The 19,749-nt window shown below is 41.3% G+C and overlaps 1 protein-coding gene across 2 annotated transcripts in view; it reads left to right on the top strand.

The window, feature by feature from the left end:
* Positions 1-19,749, top strand: part of FSTL5 (follistatin like 5) — a 530,583-nt gene that overhangs the window by 317,986 nt on the left and 192,848 nt on the right. For both annotated transcript variants that reach the window (XM_075288185.1, XM_075288178.1), the window contains exon 6: positions 119-239. In XM_075288185.1, coding sequence (XP_075144286.1) covers positions 119-239 — 121 coding nt within the window. The remainder of the gene's footprint in view (positions 1-118; positions 240-19,749) is intronic.

Genomic DNA, 19,749 nt, shown 5'->3' with positions numbered 1-19,749 from the left:
CTGCACATGATCCAGTAGTTACAATCCTTTTAACACAATGTCAGCTATTTTTATTACATTACAGAAATTTCTAATTCACTTTTGTTTTACTGTATATATTGCAATTTTCTGTTTCTAGGTGATGAGACAGGAAGGCTTTGGGAAGAATATGTATGAATGTTCCTTATTTGATCTAATAAAATATGACGATTTCAGTGGTGATAAACATTTATCCTTGGATGAATTCTACCGAGCATTTCGTAAGTATACATTATAAGTACACATTTTTTTTTTATCCTTCTATATATGTGGTTAAGTACAGTTATGTGTTAAAGTTGTGTTTTCTTTTTTTGTTATAATACTTTTTATAAGCTTAACATCACATACTGTCTTTCCCTACCAAAAGCGATACAGTTTTTTGCAAACATGACACAAAGTCATGTAAGAGCTTGTTATTTTGTAGGATAAATTGTACCACTTAGTGGTACATCTAGCGTTTCATATACAGAGAAGCTTGAAAAAAAAAAACTTTGAAAAAAACTTTGAAAAAATTGTTACTATCCTGAAATTCTGATAACTTGTTTTTAAAATTTTCATCTACAGAGTCATATAAGTTCTCTTTTTTGTGGTAAAAGTTGAAGTTTTTATAGTTATAATTTTGTAAAACATATTCAATATTTTTTGGACTATTGTGAAAAAAAAAAAAAAAACACAGAGCCAGGCATTTTAACTTTGTTTTCCTATTATAGAGTTCACCTTAAGGGTACAAATACATTTTAAAAGTTTTAACATTTTTGGACACAGCCATGCATTTGGTCACCTTACCTCAAAATAACCTCTAAGATGCTGTGGTTGCATTTAAGTTGTTTCTGTTCACATAAACTGGTGGTGGACAATATCTCTGATCTGTGAAACAGTGAATGTCAGATCTGCTCAAACAGCTAATTGATGCAGTTCTAGTCTACATCAAACTAATTAGTTAACCCTTAGTGCTTTGCTTTTTTTCTTCAAACTTGTTGTAAAACCCCCAAAACAAGACATACACAGTCTCAGAATTGTTACCTATTGTTGCCTATTGCCTATTGTCACTATTATTGTTAAGCAGTGGGCCATTGTATTACTGCAAAAAAAAAAAAAAAAAAAACAGGGTAGGGAGTGAGCAAAAGGAGCAGGAGGAGGAAACACTTGTGCAAGTACTAACATTAAAAATGTGGATGGCAACAGTAACACTATGTTATGGTTTGCTGGGTTTATTAAAAAAAACTAACAAAAGAAACCCAAAAGGACCCCAGAAGCGCCCTGGTGTGAACAGGGTCTGACAGTTAGACATCACTGCCAGCCCTCTACACACCCTAGTTCGTTCTGTTAAATCACAGCGGCCTGTGCAGGTCAGAGCAGCCGCACAAGGACTCAATCTAGACAGCACTTTGGTGCTAGACTGCCCACAATTAGCTAGTGTGCACACAGTGGCTTCCTGAGGCACACCTAGCAGCTACCAACTTAAAGTTTTTCTTGAAATAAATCTTTCTTTGAAATAGAGTTCTACCTGAACTACCAAACTGCCTAACAAAGTTTCTATCTAGCTAGCCTAAGCACACACAGTGCATTTGTGAATTGACATTAGGGCAGCGGGCTGAGGAACCTCCCTCTTTATAAAGGGAAAGGGCGGTCCACTTTCGGCCAAGCCAGCTGCCCAAGGCGGAGGTTATTGGTCGATACGACTGTCAGTCACAGCCTGACCACACCCTCCGGCTGCAAGAGGGTTTAACCCTTGCTAAACCTGAGTGCCGGCACAAGGGGGAAGTGACAGACGGCAATACGCTACCGCAGAGAGACGGGCTGCGACCCGACCCCTCGGCCGCAGTTGCCGCACAGTCCTAACACACTACCATTAGCTGTAGTGTTGTACTTCCTGTGAATAAAGACATATTTGAAAGCAGTGAAACACAAAAGTTGTCAAGGTTATGTGTGTTCTTCCTCCTTCTCTGTGGTAACATGTAATTTAACACACTTTTTTTTTGTTTCTGTCAACCATGTCTTTTTCACTCCAAATATCCCATTTTCTAGTAGTCATGTAGCTTCTGCTGAGAGAGATATTATTCATAGCCCAAGACTTCCTGTTTTTTTTTTTTTTCCTTTTAATGATTTGAATGAGAACTGCCAATGTTCTTGAATGTAGAGGAGGTAGAAGTGGAAGACGGGAGTATTGATGGTCGAAGTAGTTGTGGCAGGAGTTGTACTTCTGGTAGTCAAGCTAGTAGGAGCACTAGGGGGAAATATGTTAGTAATTGTGAGGGCATTACTGAATCTGATGATGATTCTATTGCAGATAAGATGTGGAAATAAGATAGGATAACATTAGAGGAACAGAGGCAGCTAAAATATTAAGAATTCCAGCCCCAACATCTCAAAAGACTTGCCTGGGGTATATCTAAAACAAGCTCTAAGGGTGGTGGTGACACTGTCAGACACATTTCCACTGTTGCTAGTTTTAGAGGCAGCAGCTAAGTGTGGACATTTCCTGCATGGAACATTAACAAATGACAAATTGATAGCAATATTGACTCACTGGCAATAAGGCATTTAGCAGTCAGGATGTTAAAGTGATTCTATCATAAGAATCCCATTTTAAGCTAAACCCACATTGGAATAGCCTTAAGAAAGGCTATTCTTCCCCTACCTTTGGATGTCTTCTCTGTGCTGCCGTTCCTTAGATATCCAGTTTTTTTGTTCATGTGCTAATTAGTTTTCTTGCAGCACTGGGGGCGATCCCCAGTGCTGTGAGAAAACTATCCAGTTCTGCCTTCTTCTTGTTCACCTTCTCCGCATCTTCTTCCTTGTCCTGTCAAATCTTCTTCAAAAAGCAACAACTGCACATGTCCATCACCATTTACCTGTGGCTGAACAGGAAAGAAGAGGCGGAGGCTGCGAACAAGAAGAAGGCGGTGGTGGATAGTTTTCTCACAGCACAGGGGACACCCCCAGTGCTGCAAGAAAACTATTTAGCATATGCATGAAAACTGAGATATCTACGGAACAGCAGCGTGGAGAAGACTTCTAAAGGTAGGGGAAGAATAGCCTTTCTTAAGGCTATTCCGACATGGTTTTAGCTTAAAACAGGAGATTAGATTATCTCCTGCCTATTAGAGATGAGCGAACACTGTTAAACTCAGCCAATCCAAACAGCACGCTCCCATAGAAATGAATGGAAGCACCTGGCATGCAGACTTTGCCGGCGGCCGGCTGCTTAACCCGGCCACTTCCATTCATTTCTATGGGAGCGTGCTGTGAGCGTGCTGTTCGGAACGGCTGTTCCGAACAGTGTTCGCTCATCTCTACTGCCTATATTTTTTAACCCAGGCACCCTATTTGACTCTGTGTTGTCTTTTAATATAATAAAACAATGTTTTCATTTATTTTCTTTTTACATTTTTATATTGGCCTTCTTTTCATTTTACCTGTTTTTATTGAAATTTGAAATTTGAGAATCAAAGAAATGGTCTTTTTTTTTTTTTTTCATCACTGGAGTTCTCTGTGTTCAGTATAAATGTAATATAACACAATTTGCTATATTGTCACTAGATCAAATCAAATCAAATCAAAAAAGCTTTATTGGCACATCCGAATAGATTTTTGGCTTTGCCAAAGCTAGTAAAGTGTGTGTGGGGGGGAATTGGATTCGGGTGGGGCGGGTGGTTTGGGGTATAACAGTCTGTGGAGTCTCATCTTCCTCTTCGTTGGTGACCGCTATATGGGGAGGTGGGGGTGGGGGTGGGGTGGGGCGGGTGTATTGGGATAAATATAACAGTCCGTGGAGTCTCATCTTCCTCTTCGTTGGTGACCGCTATATGGGGCGGTGAGGTGGGGCGGTTGGTTTGGGGTATAACAGTCCGTGGAGTCTCATCTTCCTCTTCGTTGGTGACCGCTATATGGGGAAGTGGGGTGGGGTGGGGCGGGTGTATTGGGATAAATATAACAGTCCGTGGAGTCTCATCTTCCTCTTATTTGGTGACAGCTGGACACGTATTGGGCAGCGATCTCCACAGTAGCCTCTTCTTCTCCCAGTAGGATGTAGAGTTTCCTCTTCTCATCTGCAGATATGAAGTCTGGGATGTGGGCAGAGAGTCTTTGGTAGTAGACGGCCCTCACAGCTGAGTATTTGGTGCAGTGTAGCAGGAAGTGGGTCTCGTCTTTTAGGGCCCCCTGGTCACAGTGCTGGCACAGTCTGTTTTCCCGTGGCTTGTACGTCTGCCTGTATCGCCCCGTCTCTATCTCTAGGTTGTGGGCGCTCAGTCTGTACCGGCTCAGGGTCTGTCTGTGTTTGGGGTGGCGTATTCTCTCCAGGTAGGTGGCCATGGTGTAGTCCCTTTGTAGGGATTGGTACACGGTGAGTTTCTTGGAGTTATTTATTTCGTTTCTCCATTCTTCAATGTACCGCTCTCTGTTTGCCTCTGTGGTCGCCTTTATTTCAGCCTTGGTTATCATCTGTTGGTGTTTTTGGTTTGGTGGTTGTCTGTTTGGTTGGTGAGTGTCTGGTTTGCTCAGGTGGCTTAGCCATGCTTGGTGGTGGTAGGAGTCAGGCTTGCCCCCCTGGATGTGTGCCTGGAAGGCTAGCGCCCTCTTCTGTATGGTGAGCCATAGGGGGAGTCTGCCTAGCTCTGCCCTGCAGGCCATGTTGGTGGTGTTGTGATGGACATGGAGCAGGTATTTGCAGAACTCCAGGTGGAAGTTCTCTGTTGGGCTGGAATCCCACTTTGACTGGTTTGGGTAGGTGGCTGGGCCCCAAACCTCGCTGCCATAGAGAAGGATCGGGGAGATGACTGCATCAAATATCTTCAGCCAGACCCTCACCGGTGGTTTGAGGTGATACAGTTGTCTTCTGATGGCGTAGAAGGTTCTGCAGGCTTTTGCTTTCAGGGTTTCTATTGCTGCTTTGAAGCTTCCTGATTGGCTGAGCTCCAGCCCCAGGTAGGTGTAACTGTTGGTTTTCTCCAGTGTGGAGCCGTTCAGTGTGAATTGTGGGGTGGAGGCTTTATTGTGGCCTTTCTTCTGAAATACGTGAAATACCATGACTTTAGTCTTCTTCTGGTTGATGGGTAGGGCCCATGTGGTGCTGAATTTTTCCAGCACTGACAGGCTTTCTTGGAGGTCTTTCTCGGTGGGGGCCAGGAGTAGGAGGTCGTCGGCGTATAGCAGGAACTTCACCTCCTGGTCGTTCAGGGTGAGGCCTGGGGTTGGTGAATAAAAGAAAAGATAGATAGATAGATAGATAGATAGATAGATAGATAGATAGATAAAAGAAAAATGTTAATGCAAAGTCATGTGCAATGTATTCTTGATACAGCTAGTTTAGCAATAACAACCAAACCATTTTAGTGGACAATATAAGAGGACCGATATAGAATTGTTTATTTGCAAGTTAAACACACTGATGCAACTGGTGCAACATGGCTAAAAAGGTGCAGTGAAAAAAAAAAATGACCAAATCAATGGAACAGGTGACCAAAGAAATGTAAATTCTATTACATTGGTTTGGAGCTGTGTCACGTTGTCATTTCTGATGCATTTCTAGTGGCTTCCTAGCCTTCTGCTTATGCAGCACTTTGTCCTCTTCATTCTCAGGATTAGTATGATCTCTGAAGTTAAACTTCAACTCAGATATATCAAAGTTATGATATATTTTAGCAAATATCTATATTCCATCACTTCATTGGGTGGGAATATCAGTTTTAATAAACTGAAGAAGGCTGTTGATGGAATATTTTTCAACTACCAATTTTTTAACATTGATCTGTCACACAGCACTCAACAGAGAAGGCAATAATCTGTTAAAAATAGACTAGATATTAATGTTTACATTAGCTGAATGAGAAATCCTCCTTTATATAAGAATCAGGGAATCTTTGTATTTCTCTTTGTAAAAATCCACAGTAGTTATTATGCATGTAAAAATATTCAATGGGTGCTGGCATTGTGAAAGCATTACCACTCTAAGTTCTTAGACACTTATGTTTAATTTATTAATAATAATTAAATTGACTTACAACAATCCAATTTCCATCTATTAGATAATTGTGTTGGGTAGATATGAAAGAGGTTGTTCAAGACTACACTATAGTCTGAGGTTCAAGTTAGATGAGAAAAAAATAATAAACATTCATAATCACCTTCCCTCCCTTCACTTTGGCTCCCACGTGACATACAATGATCTGTCCAGTGCATCTTCCTTCCTCTTTTGGCGTTCTGGATGATGAAAGTGGCGCCGGGGGACCATAGAGGGCATGTTGAAGTTTTTGGAAGATTAGTTACAAACTGGTTCAGTCATCTTTACTGTATACATAGTGTGGTGGTTGTGCCATGCTATAGTAATCTGGTTCCCATTCAAGTGAATGCAGTGTATTTCATATGTTATGAGGAAATTTATTAGTAAGTGCTGTAGCCATGTGGTTTACCATTTGGCATCTGAGCTATTGCCATGCTTAGAAGTCACAATAATAACAGAGCTCATCACAGCAACTGCAGCTCGGCACATTAGATAAAAAGATTTGCTGGAAAGTTGACATCCTATGACACTAAAGAATACAAAAAGATAGAGACACAGAGCTCCAATATGGTGTAGTATTCAAAAAGTGAGGAATAGCTCAAACCAAATATGGCCTCTTACCTTTGTGTGTTGTGAGGAGTCACAACAACATAAGCGCATATATAAAAAATGGTGGCAGCAGCTAGTCCCCTTGCGTCAATAAGAGAATGCAAACAACAATGGAAACAAGATCCTTCAAGGTCAAAACCAATCAGGTGAGGAGGAGTGGGGTGGAGCTCACACAGATCAACAGCCAGACCGGTACTTTTAGAAACTTTATTGGTATTCAGGCAGACACGTTTCGGGAAGGATAGATTGGATTACTGCTCGTAGGCTGCCAGCCACCTCACCGGATTGGTTTTGACCTTGAAGGATCTTGTTTCCATCCTATGATAGTGTCAGGCTAAAAATCACTCATCTTAGAATAATTCTATTGTTAATGATGATAGCCACTATTTGGAATGACCGTGTATTTTCAACTTTTGACTTAAAGGGGTTTTCCTATGAACATAACCATATTTAAATTTGTAGATAATTCAAAGATAAACATTTATGCAAATATAAGTAATTAAAAATTTTGTAGCATTTTAAAGATTTTCTCTAAATATTCTGTGACCTCAAGTTGTTGTCTGGATCGATTGCCAATGGATATAACCATGAATGCAGGACCATCCTAGGGTCAGAAAATCAGCCATGATATCCTTGTTGTGGCTGGGATATCTTCAGATACATGAAGTGTCTCATCCTAATAACCCAGCTACTATAAGAAAATCATGGATGGGTTCCTGACAAGTCCAAGACCATAGAAAGTTTCTGCATTCGTGGTCGTATCCAATTGCAACCTATCAGAATTTTTAACTACTTATAATTGCAAAAATGTTTAACTTTTAAATATCTCTGAATATAAATATAATATGATAATAACATGCTATATAGTTCTAATACATATGTAGGTAACTTTGCTAATACATAATAATTACACAGAACCTTACAATTCAAGGTGTAGATTGTCTAACATTACATACAGTAGTGACAAATAGGGCTGAGTGATCGTGTTCAGAAAAGATCGGATTCCGAAAATTTCACGATCGCGATCGGAATTCCGAACATGATCTTTTTAGGTGGGATCGAGATCTGTACTATTTCCCACAATGCTTTGCTTAACCTTCACACTGAGTATACGCTCTGCTCATTCTGAGTGGAGTGTATACTCAGTGTGAAGGCTCCACTGCGGTTCCATAGGAATGAATGGAAGCAGCCAACACACAGCCTTAACCCCCTGCACGCCGGCTGCCTCCATTCTTTCTAATGGGAGACTAAACTAACATCTCTAGTAGCTACTTACCTCCAGACATGGCTGCTCCGGTGCCCGGTGTTCTCCTTCTTCTTCGCCTCGCTGCCGATCCACACTGCTCTTCTTGCCTTGCTGTCCCCGCCTCCCAGGTTAGTGTTTGAACAGCTAGGAAGGCGGAGCTTGTGGCTTAGGAGAGTGTGGGCGGGTACAGGGAGCAGGGGGAGGCAGGGGGCAGCGAGGCGAGAAGAGCAGTGTGGAGCGGCAGTGAGGTGAAGAAGAACACCGGCACCGGAGCAGCCATCTATGCAGGTAAGTGGACACCACTAAAAAAAATCCTCTGGCTACTTAGTGATTCACTACACAGCGTGGATTCTAACAATTAAAGCGTTCAATTTTTAGATTCCATGCTGTATAGTGAATAGGATTGCTTTTAAAATCCGATCTCCGATTAATAAAAAAAAGCCCATTGACTTGCATTGGGATCGGAATTGGGATCGAGATCGGGTTCAAATGAAAAATGATCGAAAATCGGATTTTAAAATCGATCCTGAAAAGTCAAGATCGGCTCAACCCTAATAACAAATAAATTGATATATCCAATAATAGGAGTATGGATCCTGCTTAAAGAAGTTTTCTACACTGGTCTTGCCATGGTTTATAAAAAAAAATGTTAGTAGACAAAAAGCATACATGTATGATCTAGTGATCCACCCAGTATCTGTGTCTTCAAACATATAAAGGGTATTAAGATGCGTTGGTGTAAAATGAAGGGATCAGGTTCTTAGGAATAATGTAAGAAGGAGGGGGTAAATTGAGATGGCTCTAGAAAAGGTGATTGGTCTTCCTATGAAGACACAAATATGTAGTTGCAGGGAATTATTTTGAGTAATACCATTTCATTTTACTCCTCAAAATGTCATTTATAAAATAATTCTAAATGAATACATCTACTTTATGATGTAACTTAAAAGGAAATGAAATATTATTTTAACAGAAATCTAACATAAACTTCAGAACTGGAACATAATGCCACTTTTTACATTTCTACCTGAACTTCACAAAAGAGAGTTGTTCTGCTTTATGAGCAATGTGAAGCGCCTGAGAATGAAGAGTTACAAGGTCAGAACATCTGTAAGAAGGTGCCGTGTTTAAAACAATAGCCTCATTACTGAAGTGCCTATGAGAAAAGATTGAAAACAAAGAAACTGCGAACAGAAATTTCAATGCCTCTTTTTTTACTTTATCCAATATTAACACCTTCTGAACTATCCATAAATAATATATGCCCAGGCTGTCCACCTGCAAAAATTTCCAATGTGGGGGATGCAATATATATATATACTAGAGGGAGGACCCGGCTTCGCACGGGTATATTACATTTTATGTTTGTGTACTGGCCCCATAAGAATTGTCCAATTTTGCACTGGTGTATTTTGTATGTTGTTTGTGTGTATGTCCATAAGCGTCATGTGATTATGTGTATCTCATTTTGGATGTCAGTGAAAAACCTGTGATCAGTTGTTATGGATACCTGGAGTAAAGCTGCATCTAATCCTTCCCCGTGTAGTACTGTGTTTAGACGCAAGTGTCTAATTCTTGTTGGTGTGGTACTTTGTGCAGATGCACATATCTAATCCTCCCCATGTGATATTGTGTGAAGAGGCGCGTATCTAATCCTCCAGTAAGTGAAACTGTGTGCAGACACGCGTATCTAATGACTCTGGCGTGTGGTACTGTGTGCAGATGCGCGTATCTAATCCTCCCCCATGTGGAACTGTGTGCTGAGACGCGTATCTAATTCTCTGGCATGTGGTACTGTATGCAGAGGCCTGTATCGAATCCTCCCCTGTGTGGTATTGTGTGAAGAGGCGCGTATCTAATCCTCCCCCGTGTGATACTGTGTGCTGAGACGCGTATCTAATTCTCTGGCTTGTGGTACTGTGTGCAGAGGCATGTATCTAATCCTCCAAAGTGTGATACTGTGTGCACACACGTATCTAATCCTCCCCTGTGTGGTACTGTGAGAAGAGTCGCGTATCTAATCCTACTGCATGTGGTACTGTGTGCAGACGCGTGTATCTAATTCTATGGCATGTACAACTGTGTGCAGACGCACGTATCTAATTCTCTGGAGTGTGGAACTGTGTGTAGACGTGTGTATCTAATCCTACGGCATGTGGTACTCTGTGCAGACGTGTGTATCTAATCCTATGGAGTGTACAACTGTGTGCAGACGCGCATATCTAATCCTCTGGAGTGTGGAACTGTGTGTAGACGCGCGTATCTAATTCTACGGCTTGTGGTACTGTGTGCAGACGCGCGTATCTAATCCTCCCCCTTGTGGTACTGTGTATAGACGCGCGTATCTAATCCTACGGCATGTGGTACTGTGTGCAGACGCGTGTATCTAATCCTATGGCGTGTACAACTGTGTGAAGACACGTGTATCTAATCCTCCCCTGTGTGGTATTATGAGAAGAGGTGCGTATCTAATCCTACAGTGTGTGGAACTGTGTGTAGAAGCATGTATCCAATCCCCCAGCATGTGGTACTGTGTGCAGACGTGCGTATATAATCCTATGGCATGTGGTACTGTGTGAAGATGAGCGTATCTAATCCTCCTCCGTGTGATACTGTGTGCTGAGACGCGTATCTAATTCTCTGGCTTGTGGTACTGTGTGCAGAGGCATGTATCTAATCCTCCAAAGTGTGGTACTATGTGCACACACACATATCTAATCCTCCCGTGTGGTATTGTGTGAAGAGGCGCGTATCTAATCCTTTGGCGTGTGGAACTGTGTGTAGACGCGCGTATCTAATCCTACTGCATGTGGTACTGTGTGAAGACGCGTGTATCTATTCCTATGGCGTGTACAACTGTGTGAAGACACGTGTATCTAATCCTCCCCTGTGTGGTATTGTGTGAAGAGGTGCGTATCTAATCCTGCAGTGTGTGGAACTGTGTGTAGACGCATGAATCCAATCCCCCAGCATGTGGTACTGTGTGCAGACGTGCGTATATAATTCTATGGCATGTGGTACTGTGTGTAGACGCGCGTATCTAATCCTCCCCCATGTGGTATTGTGTGAAGAGGCGCATATCTAATCCTTCGGCGTGTGGAACTGTGTGTAGACGCACGTATCTAATCCTACTGCATGTGGTACTGTGTGAAGACGCGTGTATCTAATCCTATGGCGTGTACAACTGTGTGCAGACGCGCGTATCTAATCCTCTGGAGTGTGGAACTGTGTGAAGACGCGTGTATCTAATCCTATGGCGTGTACAAATGTGTGCAGACTCGCGTATCTAATCCTCTGGAGTGTGGAACTGTGTGTAGACGCCTATATCTAATCCTTCGGTATGTGGAACCGTGTGCAGACGCGTGTATCAAATCCTTCAGTGTGTGGAACTGTGTGCCGAAATGCGTATTTAATTCTCTGGTTTGTGGGACTGTGTGCAGACCCGTGTATCTAATCCTCTGGTGTGTGATACTGTGTGCTGATCTGTGTATCTAATCCTCTGATGCGTGTATTTCAGTTTGGATATCAGTGTTGTATTGTGCATGTGGAGTGACCGTGTGTATTGCAGTTGGAATATGAGTGAAAGTCTTGCAGGTTTGTATTGGCTAAGGGGGGGGGGGGGGGGCACTGTGTTTGAAATGCTGTATCTCAGTAACGGTACGTCCGAGCGAGTTGGAGTCTCGTCTTAAACCTTCCCGGATATCTGAAGTATCTCTGTACCAAATTTGGTGAAGATCGGTCCAGTCGTTTGGTTCGCATTAAAGCACAGACAGATAGACAGACAGACAGACAGACAGACAGAAATTCATTTTTATAATATAGGGAGATATATATACACTAGAGGGAGGACCCAGCTTCGCACGGGTATATTACATTTTATGTTTGTGTAGTGGCCCCATAAGAAATGTCCAATTTTGCACTGGTGTATTTTGTATGTGGTTTGTGTGTATGTCCATAAGCGTCATGTGATTATGTGTATCTCATTTTGGATATCAGTGAAAAACCTGTGATCAGTTGTTATGGATACCTTGAGTAAAGCTGTATCTAATCCTTCCCCGTGTAGTACTGTGTTTAGATGCAAGTATCTAATCCTTGTTGGTGTGGTACTGTGTGCAGATGCACATATCTAATCCTCCGGCGTGTGGTACTGTGTGCAGATGTGTGTATCTAATCCTCCCCCATGTGGCATTGTGTGAAGAGGCACGTATCTAATCCTCCGGTAAGTGAAACTGTGTGCAGACGTGCATATCTAATCTTACGGCATGTGGTACTATGTGCAGACGCGCGTATCTAATCCTCTGGCGTGTGGTACTGTGTGCAGACAGGTGTATCTAATCCTCTGGCGTGACGTACTGTGTGCAGATGCATGTATCTAATCCTCCCCCGTGTGGTACTGTGTGCTGAGACGCTTATCTAATTATCTGGCATGTGGTACTGTGTGCAGAGGCATGAATCTAATCCTCCAAAGTGTGGTACTGTGTTCAGATGCACGTATCTAATCCTCCCCTGTGTGGTATTGTGTGAAGAGGCGCGTATCTAATCCTACAGCATGTGGAACTGTGTGTAGACGCACGTATCTAATCCTACAGCATGTGGTACTGTATGCAGACGCGTGTATCTAATCCTATGGCGTGTACAACTGTGTGAAGATGTGCGTATCTAATCGTCTGACATGTGGAACTGTAAGCAGACGTGCGTATCTAATCCTACGGCATGTGGTACTGTGTGCAGACATGCTTATCTATTCCTATGGTGTGTGGAACTGTGTGCAGATGCACGTATCTAATCCTCCCCTGAGTGGTATTGTGTGATGAGGCGTGTATCTAATCCTACGGCGAGTGGAACTGTGTGTAGACGCGCGTATCTAATCCTACGGCATGTGGTACTGTGTGCAGATGCGCGTATCTAATCCTCTTGCGTGTGGTACTGTGTATTGAGACGCGTATCTAATTCTCTGGCTTGTGGTACTGTGTGCAGATGCACATATCTAATCCTCCAAAGTGTGGTACTGTATGCAGACACACGTATCTAATCCTTCCTTGTGTGGTATTTGTGAAGAGTCGCATATCTAATCCTACGGCATGTGGAACTGTGTGTAGACGTGTATATCTAATCCTTTGGCGTGTGGTACTGTGTGCAGATGCGCGTATCTAATTCTTCCCTGTGTGGTACTGTGTGCTGAGACGCGTATCTAATTCTCTGGCTTGTGGTACTGTGTGCAGAGGCATGTATCTAATCCTCCAAAGTGTGGTACTGTATGCAGACACACGTATCTAATCCTCCCCTGTGTGGTACTGTGTGAAGAGGTGCGTATCTAATCCTACGGCATGTGGAACTGTGTGTAGATGCGCGTATCTAATCCTACAGCATGTGGTACTGTGTGCAGACGCGTGTATCTAATCCTCTCTGTATGGTACTGTGTGCTGAGACGCGTATATAATTCTCTGGCTTGTGGTACTGTGTGCAGAGGCATGTATCTAATCCTCCAAAGTGTGGTACTGTATGCAAACACATGTATCTAATCCTCCCCTGTGTAGTATTGTGTGAAGAGGCATATATCTAATCCTACGGCATGTGGTACTGTGTGCAGACGCGCGTATCTAATCCTCTGGCGTGTGGTACTGTGTGCAGATGCGCGTATCTAATCCTCTGGCATGTGGTACTGTGTGCAGATGCGCGTATCTAATCCTCCCCTGTGTGGTACTGTGTGCAGATGCACATATCTAATCCTCTGGCATGTGGTACTGTGTGCAGATGTGCATATCTAATCCTCCCCCGTGTGGTACTGTGTGCTGAGACATGTATGTAATTCTCTGGCTTGTGGTACTGTGTGCAGAGGCATGTATCTAATCCTCCAAAGTGTGGTACTGTGTGCAGACACACGTATCTAATCCTCCCCTGTGTGGTATTGTGTGAAGAGGTGCGTATCTAATCCTACGGCATGTGGAACTGTGTGTAGATGCACGTATCTAATCCTACAGCATGTGGTACTGTGTGCAGATGTTGATATCTTATGCTCTGGTGTGTGCAACTATGTGCAGATGTGTGTATCCAATCCTTTGGCATGTGGTACTGTGTGCAGACGCATGTATCCAATCCTTCGGCATGTGGAACTGTGTGCAGAAGCGCGTATTTAATCCTCTGGTTTGTGGGACTGTGTGCAGACGCGTGTATCTAATCCTCTGGCGTGTGATACTGTGTGCTGACCTGTGTATCTAATCCTCTGATGCATGTATCTCAGTTTGGATATCAGTGTTGGGTTGTGTATGTGGAGTGACCGTGTGTATTGCAGTTGGAATATGAGTGAAAGACTTGCAGGTTTGTATTGGCTAAGGGGGGGGGCATTGTGTTTGGAATGCTGTATCTCAGCAACGGTACGTCCGAGCGAGTTGGAGTCGCGTCTTAAACCTTCCCGGATATCTGAAGTATCTCTGTACCAAATTTGGTGAAGATCGGTCCAGTCGTTTGGTTCGCATTAGAGCACAGACAGATAGACAGACAGAAATTCATTTTTATAATATAGGGAGATATATAGCTTAAAAAATTATGCTATACCACACACACGTCTCTTGTCCCATCTGTTTCGACACAACAGGGAAAAAGATTTTAATGAATATATTTAATAAGTAAGTCAGTGTTTAGATCTTAACCAGTTCCGGACCGCTCACATTTGATCGGCCTACTATTCACTCTGCAAGGGTATACCCATACATCCTTCCAGTGCTAAGCAACTCTTGTAGCGACACCTGGACCTCCTGTAGAGAAGGCAGGGACTGTTTCTAACCTCAATGAGTGCTGTATACACAGTTATGGAAGCCGCTATGATGCAGCTCCCCTCTGAGCCATCGGTGAGGTCAGCCATTGGGGACCAGTGACTGTTGGAGCTGCAGTCATGATCAGGAATCTGCATTTCTCATATATATATATATATATATATATATATATATATATATATATATATATATATATTTGCTGTTAAAAGGTACTGTTAAGATAAGGAGGCAGAATTTTCAAAACAATCAAGAAAATAAAGAGGCAAATGAAAAATAGAAAGTGAAATAATAAAAAAAAAAGTTAGAACCACACTCACATTATAGGTACTAGCCCTGCCCCGGTAACACATTACTACATAAAAATTTCCATAATGAAGAGAGAAAACTATTTTAAATATTTGTTTAGTAGCACTTTGTGCAACTTCAAAAAACATGAAAAATAATTTTTTCCCTCCTTTTATGCTTACATTTTTCTGCACATATATGTTACATATATGTATATGTATGTAAAGAAAAACATGCAAAAATAAAAATAACATAAAAATAAAGCCCTATGTATCACTGAAAAAAGAATCAAATATTATTTGACTAACCTGAATGAAAAAAAAAAAAAAAAGTTTTAGCCCTCAAGACAATGTATACAAAGAAAAACCCAAAAATGTGTACAGTCCTGAGTCAAGGAAACAGCCCTGTACTAAATTGTTCAAAGGAGTTTTACAATATTTTAAAATTGTGCGCAGTTAGATTAGATGGGACTTGTTTATCTCATGATTTTAGTCTCCACCTCTTCCTGGTTCTCACTCCTCCATCTCTGCCTCCGAAGGGATTGTGTTTCTCATGATGGTCAACAGTAGCTTTTCAATAGGTGCTCAGTAAGCTTTGTTAGTACCAAAGGCAGTAGTTACAAAATGTACTCTTCTTTTCAAAGTTCTTTATGTTCTTGCATAGGCAATTATTCATGGAATGGTTCCCTGTTGCACCTTTTCCCACCAATCCCTATGTATGAAGAAAACAAATGTTGGTGAATCATTTTAAAGCCAAATACTGTATTGATTTTGAGAAACAATCCATAAATCACTCATTCTCCTTGAAGGAGCCCATGGCAACTGTTTACTGCTTCTAGCCCTTAAACTGGTCCTCAGTCATACTAATATGTGGTGACAATATCAATTGCCTATAGCCCTAAGTGAAGTATTATCATGGTGCGACATCAAAAATTTACTGATCAGCAAATCTTTGCAGTTATTGATGACACTGCAAGTTATTGTAATTTACTACAAAAGCCTTTATTTAGCCGTAGGATGCAATTTCTGATTTGTAATTTCATTTTTTTTCATTTCTATTAGAGATGGGCGAGTAGTATTCAATCAAGTAGGTATTCGATAGAATACTACAGTATTCGAAATACCCGTACTCATTCGAATACTACTCGCTATTCGCAGTAAAGATTTGATTAAGAACCAGCGTTGATTGGCTGAATGCTATACAGTGTATAGCATTTGGCCAATCAATGCTGGTTCTGCAGGACGAGTAAGGGTCGGTTCACATTAGTGCTTGCCTCCCATCCGGAAGGAATCTGCAGAAGGACCCCCCCGAACGGAATATCAGCGCAACTACAAGCTCTGTGCAGTTAAATACTGGGGTCTGTGTGCTTGCCGCACACTGGCCGCACGAATCATTCATGTGGGCATTGTGCTGCAAGCACATGGACCCATTATAGTCTATGGGGTCCGTGCGCTTTAACTGCACAGTGCTCCTCCTGAACACTCTCCTCCTGCTACTTGTGGACTTGGTGACTCTCCTTTAGTCAAATAGTGGTTTCCCCTGAAACAAGCATTTTTTTCCCATAGACTGTAATAGGATTCGATATTCGATTGAGTAGTCAAATATTGAGGCTCTACTCGAAACGAATATCAAATCTCGAATATTATATCTCTAATTGCTATCCTTAATAAACAATACAAACAGAGAATAGCTTTCAAAGTGACTTCTAACATTTATTTTATTTATTTATTTATGATTAATGTGCTATATTTGTCTATCTATCTATCTATCTATCTATCTATCTATCTATCTATCCATCCAATTTAGCTACACCAGCTACTATGTACTATAACAAGAGTAGGCAACCTTCGGCACTCTAGCTTTTGTAAAACTACAACTCCCAGCATGCATTCTTGCTCTGCTTTTCTTGGACCTTCATTGGAAGTGAATGGAGCATGTTTGGAGTTGCAGTTTTACAACAGATGGAGTGCTGAAGGTTGCTGACCCTTGTACTATGGCATCATGCTATCATAGAAAGCATCAAGATGGCACCTGCAATATATTTCAGTATCTTTCAATGTATTAAATAAACATATGTGCTATTCCTTGAACCCTCCTGTGTCTGAGTATTAAAATGAGAGGTGACAACTCCATTGCCGTAATGATTTTATAATAAAATTGAGACCATCTTCAATGTAAATTATTATGCAATGACTTACCACATTAGTGTATAAGAATGTAATATGAAAAATCCATATATTTGTCGTCCTAGTCATTTGGTTTTTCCATCGTTCTTATTACTTCATTTTTAAAGAGACCTTGCTCCCCCCTGCCAACTCCAACTCTGTATAGGTACGGCTCCATTGATTCCAGTACAGTTGGATTTCATTCTCTTCCCCTCACTGTTCCAGAGCCATCATTCCTGTTAGTTTCAGCACCATGTATGTAAAGCAGTGCTTAAATAAGAACTCAAAAGTTTGTAGTTGGAGAAGATGGTGAATCATTTTCTTTAAGGTTTGCTGAACTATCTTGACACCAGAGGACTCCAAAACAAACTACCTTGTTATTATACACCTATACATTAAATTTAATGAACATCTAAGGCAATATACAAATTACTGTACAACTAGAATTATGTACAGGAGTATGTCATACAGCCTAACACTGCATACTACTTGAGGCTTGCAGGAAGTCATACAATGAAAAAGATCAGCCCTTCTTGTATTGCTGAGTTGTTTGCTGACAGTAAATTTGCCCATGTCCTGTCTTTTTTATAGTAAGATAAAGTGGTGTGCAAAATTCATAGGCTACCATTCATATAATCAATAGTTAACCCTTTAAGGAGGCAACATTGTTTGGAATTTTGAAAGCCATGACTTTTTAATGACTTTTGTTATTTTCTACAGCGACAAACATACTGTATGTGTAAGCTGAGCATTTGTTCAGGGGTCCAGGAGATAGGGGTAACCCACTGTCATGTTAAAAGTTTCGGCTATGCTATGATTTTGGTAAACCTTTTTTTTTTTGCAATCAGAAGTTGCAGTTGCAACATGCTTAAGGTTGCAATGTGGCTATATTCACTTATATTAGTAAAGGAGTCGCAAGGCAACATGGTAAAGTCTGTTCAGGCAGCAGGAGTTTTATTCAAAATGGTAATGAAGCCCCAGCCAAAATGTAATCTCCTTCTGTCTGTTAGACTGCATGCAAGGGACTGAACTAATGGATTTGAGGGCTCACAATTACTAATGGTTCATTAGGAAAATATAGGTGGGCTTCTGTATGCTGAGCTATTTGAGAAGGGTCCCATACACTGGTCTTGCACAGGGATCCCCTACAGCCCTGATCTTCTGTGATATGATACAGTAGCATGCTACATCAAATTATCATGCAGCAGAAAGACTATCTTTGCTGCTTTATTTCTAAATTATTGTTGTTGTTTTTTTTGGAATAAGTTGTGTTTTTTTAGTAAAATAATTTTGAATGCAAATGGTTTTGCTGCGGAGAGGCAGAAGATGCTCATGGGAGGACACTTTGCAAACCCATTCAAGCAAAAGGGTTTGAAAACTGACTGCCCGTTTCCATCGCCTGTCCAGTTTCTTGGGCAGAGGACGGAAACCTGCTAAGCTTTTGCAAACCTCTCCTGGGCTCCCTCACAGTGCCTGACATTACATTATGGATCTTGTCCTGCGTATTCTGACCTCCTGGCTGACATCATAGGCTCTGGGGACTGCTGAGGTCTGTCAATGAACATCAGACTCTACGAATGAGTTCAGGAGATGTCAGGGAAGGTGAATATAAGTGTTTATTATCTTACTGCTCTCCAATTTTTATACTCTGGGTTCTGAAGACACCCCCAAATATCTTGGGTTCAGTCAAACCCAAGATTTTTAGAAGATTGTGAATGAACTTCTCTCTTTACAATCCAGTTTGCTTATCTGTACTCAAGACCATTGTCCAAGACCCTGAATCTTACGACGAATGGTAAAGGATGGTAGTTGCAATTGAGAAAAATTAGTATTCAATAAGTATTAATGAAATATCATCAAAATTAGCTATATAATAAGTTGTTAAGTTGATGTCTAAAAAGAAAATAAGCCCTATGGATTGTGTACAGTTGTTAGTTACCATACTATATGTGGAAATAAAAATAAGATACTTGTGTAAATAAAAGAAAAAAAAATGTTCTATGGGAATTGCTAAGATAGTGAAATCTCATGCTTACTGTTAAAGCTGTGTACCTAAACAGAATGCATATATAGTGCTCTACTACTTTCTAGCACTGCATGTTATTTTTCATTTGAGAAAGGTCTGTTGTGGGACCAAAGGATCATGATTCTTATGTTTATTCTAAGATCACGCTTCTGTAATAAAATAATTTCATAAAGGCAGAGAAACAAATCTGGATGCGTTTGTCACTGGAGGTGAACAAATAGATCTATGAAATTTATTTTAAAACTGCTTAAAGACTGGGGACGCATAGGCAGTAGTCGCAGCGGGCAAGCAGCCATGAACGCACCATCAACTAACCCACTATACACAGATACACAGTAGCATCATAATGGATAAGATTCCTACAAAGACGAGACTAAAACCTGAAACATAAACTGAACTACACAGCAGGTCCAAATACTGCTGCACATATCACCCACGGCCACGGCCTGCAATTCCTGAAGGTGCTGCAAAATTCACAGTGGTGGATTTAAAGAGAGATTATGTTATGGTCTGGGGATCCCTGACCACGGACTGGCCCTGGACTGATAACTTCTCAGTACAGTACAGGAAATACATATATAAAAACAAACAATAATAAGTATGAGCAGTTTGGACTTCTAGTG

Source organism: Leptodactylus fuscus, chromosome 1 (genome assembly GCF_031893055.1).
Source record: "Leptodactylus fuscus isolate aLepFus1 chromosome 1, aLepFus1.hap2, whole genome shotgun sequence".
NCBI lineage: Eukaryota > Metazoa > Chordata > Amphibia > Anura > Leptodactylidae > Leptodactylus > Leptodactylus fuscus.
This window is presented reverse-complemented; position numbering and strand designations above follow the sequence as displayed.